General features: G+C 42.3%; 1 protein-coding gene across 1 annotated transcript; it reads right to left on the bottom strand.

Annotated features, from left to right (window-relative positions):
• Positions 1 to 62: 62 nt before the first annotated feature.
• Positions 63 to 8,398, bottom strand: suz12b (SUZ12 polycomb repressive complex 2 subunit b; the record flags this gene model as incomplete). Its single annotated transcript, XM_066664090.1, has 15 exons — positions 7,752 to 8,398; positions 5,766 to 5,812; positions 5,482 to 5,546; positions 5,316 to 5,384; positions 4,722 to 4,771; positions 4,538 to 4,623; positions 3,911 to 4,142; positions 3,197 to 3,305; positions 2,883 to 2,988; positions 2,636 to 2,810; positions 2,395 to 2,507; positions 1,368 to 1,511; positions 775 to 932; positions 406 to 604; positions 63 to 143 (listed from the first exon to the last, which is right to left on the bottom strand). Coding segments are annotated over exons 1-15 (1,845 nt in total), but the record flags the coding sequence as incomplete, so codon positions are not given.
• Positions 8,399 to 10,666: the final 2,268 nt, after the last annotated feature.

Raw genomic sequence — 10,666 nt, 5'->3', positions numbered from 1 at the left:
AAAAATGTGTACATAAAAAATACAGAAGAAACCAATTTTGTTTGAGAAAATATGAAAACATACCCATGTTTCATCACGTGGAGATTCCACAGCTTCATCACCTCCTTCTCTCCCTCGTTTACGTCTGTGAACTCTTCAATTTGCTGGAGATCACAGACAAATTCGTTATTTTACACATGACATTAAGGACCGAATGCAAGCTTGTTCTCTGTGGCTACCAAAGTGTTCACAAAACATAGGATCTATGCCGTCTGTCCAACATCGAGCTCCACAAACTGAACCTCCTCTGAAATTCTCTGGGTTCTCAGTCATTCCAGGACTAATCTTTCCCAATAAAGCACATCGTGAAGTCCCTACAGTTAGAGACACAGTCACTGGGGCTACAGCCTGAAAGGTTTCTCTTACCGTGGTGGTCTTCTCTCTGAGCCACTCGGGGTCTCTCTCGTCCTCGCTGTCCACCTCCATCTCCTGAGGCCGGAGAGGCATGCAGCTGTCGCTGTGGAAGTAAAGACGATTGTGTCCGCTCACGTAGGTCCGCTGCTGCTCCGGCTCTCCGTCCTCAGACTCCAGGAACTCGGACAGACTCGGCTTAGTGCGCTTAGGCCTGAGAAAGACAGTCCCACGTCAGTGCAGCATGGAGAAAACAAAGGTGGGAGACACACAAACACAAACACAAATCCCGAGCCTGATCCGAGTCCAACAAATAAAGTCCAAACTCAACCGAACCCACGCCAGACCTCCTCAAGGCACTGCTCCTATCTCTCCGGCTCCTACCTGCAGACGAGGATGTGGGTGACTGCCGTCCTCTTCACCGGGCCATTGCGGCTGAAGGCGAAGCCCGGCTGGCTGTGAATATCTTGTGGGTTTCCCACATACGACCCGTCGTAGCACTCGTTTATAGATACGTCTATCCTGGCCCCTTTAGGATGAGGCTGCAATCAAAAGACAGACGGCGTGAGTCCGGTTTGTCTGGAAGATCTGATATCAACAGAACACGGTGTCTGCTTTCTGAACGGCAGGGATGCCTCATTCACACTCAAACCGTGTTTTCATGATCTGGTCACTTGAAATTTTAAAAGGTGGACACTCCGATTTAATTGTGAGCGTTGTGACAAATCTGTGCACAGTGAACAAAGCTTTAATCACAGTTTATCACTGGAAAAATAAATACATTCATGTGACAAGCACCTGAAAGAAACGAAGCAGAAGAGAACTTTACAAACAGTTTCATTTAGTATCAGCATTTCTCCAGAGCAAGTAAACACTTTAATAATAATATATTACTATTATTACTTACACTTTCTGTGAGAAAGAATGATGAAATATAAGAGAAAACGATGAGAAACGAAATGCAGAATCAGACTCACCACGTAGTTGAAGATGAAGCGGCTGTGTGAGAGTTTGAGGTGTTTCAGGAGGCTGTAAAGTTTTCTGCAGTTCAGCGTACACCACGGACAGTGCAGGTCGTCTCGAGCCTCCGTCTGCTGCCGCGTGTTGTTGTTGTACAGAAACTACAGCGAGAGAATCAGAGTTAGAGAGACATCATCAATATCGTCAGCTGCAGCTTTCGGTCGGACGAACTTATCTTTGCCTGCTTCCTTTTATGTTTTAAACAGATACATGCTCAAAATTTTCTACAATGAGTATACACTGCCCTTTAGTGGACTACGGGGGTCAAAGACTTGAGTTCTTCAATATAGGAACGTATTATGTTACAGACTTATTAACGTATCACCATCCTACTTTACCACTGACAATTTCTAACAAATTCATTCATTCATTATCTGTAAGCTCTTATCCAATTCAGGGTCGCCGTGGGTCCAGAGCCTACCTGGAATCACTGGGTGCAAGGCGGGAATACACCCTGGAGGGGGCGCCAGTCCTTCACAGGGCAACACACACACTCACATTCACTCACACACTCACACCTACGGACACTTTTGAGTCACCAATCCACCTACCAACGTTTGTTTTTGGAGTGTGGGAGGAAACCGGAGCACCCAGAGGAAACCTATGCAGACACAGAGAGAACACACCTCACTCCTCACAGACAGTCACCCGGAGGAAACCCACGCAGACACAGGGAGAACACACCACACTCCTCACAGACAGTCACCCGGAGGAAACCCACGCAGACACAGGGAGAACACACCACACTCCTCACAGACAGTCACCCGGAGGAAACCCTCGCAGACACAGGGAGAACACACCACACTCCTCACAGACAGTCACCCGGAGCGGGAATCGAACCCACAACCTCCAGGCCCCTGGAGCTGTGTGACTGCGACACCTACCTGCTGCACCACTGTGCCGCCCCATTTCTAACAAATCCATCTCTCAAATGATCTGAGCCATGCCTTGTTTTGAAGGGTAAGAAAGAGACAGAAAAGGCACCTGGTAGAAGATCCTCAGCTTTTGTCTGGGCTCACAGACAGACTGTTCTCTCCTGGTGTGTACACCTCCTCCTCCTCCACCACCACCTCCGCTGCTGTTCATCTCCTTCATTCCTGAAACACAGGGGAAGGACTCAGAATGATACATCAGCTGAAACCAGGATAACAACATGTATCTTCTCAGTGAGGACTCATATGAACTGATTTGACTCTTTGCCCGGAGACTAACGTAACGAGCGCACCTATGGGGGCAGATCTGAGCGTGAGAGTGCGGCTCTCTGTGGCACTGGTGTCCGAGTTTCTTGTCGACAGCGGCTTGGCGACGGGAGCGGTGGATGGGTCACTGGAGTCACCGGTCCAGCGCAGAGTGAACTGTAAAGTGGGTCCCTGAGAGAAGGTTTCGAATGGAGGCAGTCGCTGCGAAACAAGGAAAACACGTATAAACTACCTGTGGAAAATCCTCGTAAAACGCCATGGAACAAAACATACCTTTCCATCCAGGATGGTTTCCCACGTGGCTCTTTTCTTACTGACTGGACAGTCTTCTATCTGCTGCATGGACACTTCATACTCTCCGTCCAGCAGCTGTAGCCTCCTATCAGCACAAAACACAAACTGCTCAGCAAATCCTCACAGCAATTTTCTTCCCAGAAGATGAGAAGCTGCTGCTGCAGCAACGAGGAACAAACTCCCAATGAATGCACTGCATTTCACTGCAGGTCAGCACGGACGGGTGGGTCCACCATCTCTTAAAGAGGGTTCGGTAGGGCTTCCTAACCCTGAGTGAGACACTTGTCCGTTACCTGTTCTTGTCAAAGACAGTCATCTGAGCGATAAACGTTTCTGTGCCGTCTCCATCGTCGCGGTGAGACGAGCTCCTCCTCTTTCTGCTTGGCGGCTCCTCCTTCACATCTGTCGAGAACAACAGCATCAACGTAGAGGCAGAATATCTCTCACTAGAACTATAAAAGGGAAAGTTCTCCTTCTCCACAGTGGAACACAGTTCTGGTTCTTAATGAAGCGTCTGTGACCTGCATCCGTCCAAACCCCAGTGTTCTCCCCCTGTTCAGAACGCCCGCTTTCAGCATCTGTTCCTTTAAATGATAATGAGCCGCTGGCTGTTCACCCCGACCCCGAGCGCACAGCAGTGAGGAGCGAGGAGCAGAAGCTCTGGTTTTTAGCCGTTTTCACTCTGTTCTCTTTCTTCTCTGTTTTTACTCAGTGCTCTTATTTCTCCGCGCTCGTTGTGTCTGTTTTGCTGGGTTTAACCTCGTCTTTGCGCTCTCACATAAACACGGGTCCAGCGCTGTGATTGGACAGACTCAGACGAGGGGGCGGAGTATTTGACAGTGGTTTCATTAAGACCCAGAACTGTGTTCCCTCAGGGAAGAGGAGGAGAGTATGTCCACTTTCAAATATGTAGACTGACTCCTGGGCAAATATCTTCACGTACACACACACACACACACACACACACAGTGTAATAAAAGTGCAAACAAGTATCAAAAGGAACTGACCAACATTTTCATCCGTCTCTCCGTTAACGAAGCCGTTGGCGTCTCTCTTCCCCGGGCGAGACACTCTGAACAGGAGTGAGTAGGACTTGACAATGTGGCTGTTACTGGGCTCGAACTCACTGCTGGACACCAGCAGCGAGGGGAAGGCACCAGGTTTGGTTTGGCTGAGATCTGGGTTCAAAGGCACCTGCTTTTTCCCCGTAGGCACTTGCTTTATGGGGCAACTAACATCCTGCCAAAACAAACACATGCCACTGGTTCAGTCCTGGTGTAATAGAGTCGCTCTGTTCACGAAGAAAGGCTTTCTTTCCTCACCACTGTTCACAGATCAGACGAGCTTTCGAGAATGAAGGCAAAACCCTATTCAGCAGACTGAGAAAACAACAGCACACCTCACAGTACACAAACTTAGAGAGTGACTCAGAGCCATTCATTTCAGGTGATACTTATTTTCCAGAGCTGAAAGCGCCCAGATCTGTCACATCAGCCGACAGACACTAGCCAGCAGCGATCAGATCAGTGGGAGAGAGGGCTGAGGCGTCACCGAGTGATCTACAGGTGACGGGTTCAGTGCTTTGTGCCGCTGTGAGAAAAGATAAAACAAGTGACGACCAGAAAAAAAATTACCTTACGCTTTTTATGGCAGACTTTGACGAGTAGCACCTCGAGAGAAACTGAGTTTTGTTCATTTTCAGAGTTCTGACAGTGTTTATCTGAGAGAAGAGAGGAGCAACAGATACATCACTTAATATCCACATTCGTCCCTCGCTAACTGTGCCTTTACACACATTTTGAAATGATCAGTACTTACCAGACTTGTGAAAGAATCCAGTAAATGTCAGCTGCAAGTGCGACGATAAGCTGAAAGTAAAAGACAGAATGACTCTTTAAATGTAGAGCATCAAGGAGATCTTCTTAATAATTGTGTAGTACGTGTAGCTGACTTTGTATCACTCCCTGACACCTGAGGACATCAACTCTGAAATGGACTATACACTTTTCACCGACACCTGCAGGCGTCCTCACATCACACTGACCTCTGTAACTGTGCCTTCACACAAAGTGACAAGCGCCCAGTCACTTCCTGTGGAAGAACGCGATTTGTAGCCGTGATTCGGCAACCATCGGCGCGGCAACAGAGCGTCAAATCAAGCTGAGACTTTCTCAAATGAGTTATGACACGGCGAAGTGACTTTTCACCGATTGGCTGCAAGAAATTCTTTGAACCGTCTTGTGGCCTGTAAGTGTGAACGTCCCTTTACAGCCACTTCAAACCTAATTTACAAAGTTACGAAACGTAGCGCTGTCCAATGATATCTGAACCTATCCTACACATGGCCACCCCCAGTGTGGGACCCACTCTATGGAGCATAAACTGATCCTTTCAGTGGGTTTGCTTTGGTACCTGTGAGACTCCTGTTCCCCTCTCATTCGCTCCACTTTGGTGAGCATCTCGTCCACTTTAAAGCCTTTCCTGAGGAAGACAGCACACGCAGGTGTTATTACAGTTATTAATATTACAGTTATTACAGGTGCTGTGATGTATATTAATTAAGGATCTGTTTGAATACCTGTTGGCATTGGTTCTGGAGTTTCTGTGGGACATGAAAGTCAGAGAACGGTGCAGAAGAATCGGCTGAAGGAGAGAAATAACAGAAATAGAGATTAAATTCAAGTGGTTTTTGAGACGCCACACACACAGACAGGGAGAGGGAATGTGGGAGAGAGGCAGAGGAATGGCAGGAATGCAGTGTGTCACTTCAATAAACCTGTGCTCTATAAACAGTCATTTTTGTACCTAACAGTAACAGTAATAATTGTTTTGTTTTCACTGTTTTTTTAAACGTGTACGTACCGCGATCAGATTCCTCGTCCGCAGAAATCTGTAGATCTGTGTCGGCTCTGTCGATAAAAACAAGCGGATTATAACCACTTTAAACACTACACAACATTACAGCGGTGTCACCCAGACCGTACTAATCAGATTCACCTTGATTTAGAGCGGGGAAATGAAAGGAAAACGTATCGAAATCGACGTTCAGAACCTTCTATATTCATAATCTTTAGTCTATATCCATTATTTTTATTCTGTTGTGTCCGCACTGTCCCTTTAAAACCACAAAACCGAACTGTAGTCACATGATTCCGCCCCCGTCTGCAACAGGGAGGAGAACCTAAACGCCGAGGCCGACCGAGCCACTCCAGCAGCTCACGCCACATTAAAACACAGCGTCTGTGGTTTGGACATGCGGTGTTTTCACTAGAATTAAGACCACACTGAACAAAAAGAAGTCAAATATAAACAAGAGAGAAACAAATAAATACCAGCCTCGTCACTGAACTCTGACGTCAAAAACACGTAAACAAAATGAACGTAATCGTGGTAAAAATGTAGTTAATGGTGATATTGATTTGCGCTCGTATCGCCCAGCGCTACTTTGATTTATTAATATCTCTAACAGGTTACGTTTATTTCTCCATATTTGCTTTGAATCTATTCATAAACCTTTCGTCGATCAAATGCACGTCCCACAGACTCTAGTCACCAGATCCCTCACTTCAGTCCGTTTATGTGGGTAATTCATTGTTTATTTTTCGTTATATTACAAAGATCTGACGTTTAGAACGTTTTACACAGGTGTTTGAAGCTTGTACACGTTCACATTCCCCCAGGTGTACGACTCCCCTACAGAGGAACATCCACAGCAGGTGTTATTCCATCCAGGTTCACGCCTCGGTTCAGACCAGATCTGATCATCTCTCACGTGGTTTAGACCTTTTACATTTGTAAATCTGAATAATAAACAGCTGCACTATAATGTGTTTATTACAGTGTGTTACAGCTTTACTCTGTTACTCTGGTGTCTCACGGTGTGTGTTATTTATACAGATTTACTCTGTAACTCTGAGAGGTGGGAGAGGTTCAGATTTAGTGTACGTTAATGTAGAGTCTGAACCAGAGTGTTCCAAGTGAACTGAGCCCTTTAACCACCACAAAAACCCCTATAAAGACTTAATAAAGTGTAGTTTTGTCGAGTTTACTCCAATACTCTGTGAGGTCTGTCTAAATGTAACCAATATCCACCCAGTTTTATTCAGGTGTATGAATCAGTTCAGATCAAAACAGACGTAAACCCCTGTAGGTGCAGTGTATAAAGCTTAGTGCAGTACTGAGACGTGTAAAACTGTAATAGAACGTGAACTACAGTAATATATCAGAGTGAAGACGTAGTTTAATATAAAGGCTCTGTTATGTTTAAATTTGGTGTGTTATAGTGTAATGATGTGTATTTTATATGAAATAAAGTGTAACACGGTGTGACAGTTTAACACAAGGGTGGTTTCCAGGTCCTGGGCCACATCCCCCTTTCAATTAAAAATCTGAAAATCACAAAACACCAAGTAGAGTCCAGGACTAGGACTAATCCCTGTCTGGGAAACCATCCCGTAGAGCGATGTACGGCAGTGTATCAGCTCTGTAACGTACTGGTTTATCTGAATACAGAGGAACAGATTAAAACAGAGTAGTGCGGTATAAGAGAGTAACAGTGGGGTATAGGTTCAGTGTACTACAGTGTAATAGAGTTAACACAATATAAGAGTACTCTGTGGTCTATGAATTGAATATAAAAGTTTATACAATAATAATTACACAATAATTAAATGATACTGAAGTGTATAGTAAAGTAGTTAGCTGTACATTAATATACTGCAGTGCAGAGTAATGTATTGTAGAAAGGAGTAATATCCTGTGCTCTAAAGTGATCTACTGTAATATAAATTAATCTAAGGTGCTGTAAAGCGATATCCTCTGAGAGGAATGATAAGGGGCTGCTCTCACTCTCGAAGGCCTGGAGGAACAGCTCGTGGTCCGCCTGGATCTGCTCCATCCTGGGCTTTTTCAGGGCGTTTAAAGCTGAAGCCGAGGACGAAGATGAAGAAGTGGTGGAGGAGGAGGAGGAGGAAGAAGATGATGAAGGGTAGAGGGAGCCGTTGGTTTTACTGTGTGAAGCAGAGCTCAGACCCTGTGCCTGGTTTCTCTGAGGCGCCATGAACAGAGCCCAGAACACATACACACTCCAACAAAGGGCAGAAAACACATAGAAAACTGAGCTGCTACGGTACCACACAGATATAACCCAACTCTACCGTCCTCCGAGCATTAGATAAGGACAGACCGCGGCCACTGAGAGCGGTAAAACATCAGCATATTAAACATTAATCACATTAAACCGAATCATTAATCCACAAACTCGTTCAATCGACTCCGAGGTTGGAGAGCCTTTTAGCTTAGCGAGGATCAAAACCGACCAAACCATGTCCGCTGGCGCCTAAAATGCCCTTAAAACATCGGATCACACGCCGCGGGCGTTTTATCTGTCCATAACTATCGCTATTGTGGTTTAGAAATGTGTCATTTTTGTTTAAATTGTAGTTTTATACGTGAAACCCTCCTACAAACTCAATACAAATCCCCGCATATTGAGCTCGGACACTGGCGCTCCGCAGCGCCCGCCTACTCTCCAAATCTCGACCAATCATATTCGGCCCCCTCGATATTCAGTGTTCTGATTGGTGGAGTCACGTTTGATTGACGTGCCTTAAAGGCTGGCCTAAGTCTCGAATTGCCGCCAAGAGAAAAGTTGCTTTGAAGTCTCCCTTAAAAATTTGAATAAAATCCTGTGGCTCGTTTTGTACATTTTCTTAATTTACACCTTCTCTCAGAGAACACCGTGTTACACGCTTTAACCGCGAATCATTGTCTTTACTTAGAAAATGTTCACTAGAGGACAGGGCTTTTATTGTGAATTTGTAATTTATTGTTAATTACGACCAAAAAGCCACTAGCAATTTAACAACAACTGAGGGCAAAAATAAATGTATATTATTTTGATTTGAATGTGGCTGTGTAGAAAAGTCTGTATTCAATAGTTCCCTAAAGGGGGTGTTGTATGAATTTGGACTGTTTTGGGGAAATGTTTTAAAGTTTTTATTTATTTAAGGTGCAAAGATTAGTTGAATATTTTTGGATGCCATGTTAAATAATTACTCACTATTAGAAGTATAGATTAGTACATGATGTTTAGTATATTGTATGATAGTATGATTTAAATGTTTAAGTTTTATTTGACATTTTTTATAATAATAATGTACAATAGGGTGTGGTGTTGTACAGTAGTAAAGTACTGTATGTACAGTATTTAAAATATAGTGTAGTACATCATAGTACAGTATAGTATGTACAATGTATACAATATTATAGTATAGTGTGGTGTACAGAATTTTATAGTATAGAGTATGTATAGTGTACTTTAGTATATTATGAGTACAAATGGCTGTGGAATTTTGGTTTAGTAAAATATAGTGTAGTATTAATACTGTAGTGTTCTGTAGTGTAATATAGAGGAATTTAGTGAAATATAGTATGTGTGATTAGTGATGTTTTGTAGTATATTATAGTACAATATAGTGTAGCGCATTACAGTGAAGTGTACTGTTGAATGCTATAATACAGTATAGTACAGTAAATTGTAGTATGGTACAGTATAATATAGTATAGTACATTACAGTAAACTGTAGTATGGCACAGTAGAATACAGTCTAATGCAGTTAACTGTAGCACGGCACAGCATAATATAGTATAGTACAGTAAATTGTAGTATGGTGTAGTATAATATAGTATAGTACAGTAAATTGTAGTATGGCACAGTATAATATAGTACATTAAACAGCAGTATGGTAAACTATAATACAGTACAGTACGGTAAAATGCATGTATAGTATAGTGTGGTGTATTGTAGCATATTATAGTATGGTGTGGTAAAATGTAGCATAGTACAGTGTATTGTAATATATTATAGTATAGTGTGGTAAAATTTAGTATAGCATAGTATATTGTGGCATATTATAGTATAGTGTGGTAAAATGTAGTATAGCATAGTATATTGTGGTATATTATAGTATAGTGTGGTAAAATGCAGTATAGTATAGTATAGTATAGTATAGTATAATGTGGTATATTATAGTATAGTGTGGTAAAATGTAGTATAGCATAGTATATTGTGGTATATTATAGTATAGTGTGGTAAAATGCAGTATAGTATAGTGTATTGTGGTATATTATAGTCTAGTGTGGTAAAATGTAGTATAGCATAGTATATTGTGGTATATTATAGTATAGTGTGGTAAAATGTAGTATAGTATAGTGTATTGTGGTATATTATAGTCTAGTGTGGTAAAATGTAGTATAGCATAGTATATTGTGGTATATTATAGTATAGTGTGGTAAAATGCAGTATAGTATAGTGTATTGTGGTATATTATAGTCTAGTGTGGTAAAATGTAGTATAGCATAGTATATTGTGGTATATTATAGTATAGTGTGGTAAAATGCAGTATAGTATAGTATAGTATAGTATAGTATAATGTGGTATATTATAGTATAGTGTGGTAAAATGTAGTATAGCATAGTATATTGTGGTATATTATAGTATAGTGTGGTAAAATGCAGTATAGTATAGTGTATTGTGGTATATTATAGTCTAGTGTGGTAAAATGTAGTATAGCATAGTATATTGTGGTATATTATAGTATAGTGTGGTAAAATGTAGTATAGTATAGTGTATTGTGGTATATTATAGTCTAGTGTGGTAAAATGTAGTATAGCATAGTATATTGTGGTATATTATAGTATAGTGTGGTAAAATGCAGTATAGTATAGTGTATTGTGGTATATTATAGTCTAGTGTGGTAAAA

This window comes from Hoplias malabaricus, chromosome 3, assembly GCF_029633855.1.
Source record: "Hoplias malabaricus isolate fHopMal1 chromosome 3, fHopMal1.hap1, whole genome shotgun sequence".
Classification (NCBI taxonomy): Eukaryota; Metazoa; Chordata; class Actinopteri; order Characiformes; family Erythrinidae; genus Hoplias; species Hoplias malabaricus.
The sequence above is the reverse complement of the archived record's forward strand: the minus strand, read 5'-3'. Positions and strand labels throughout refer to the sequence as shown.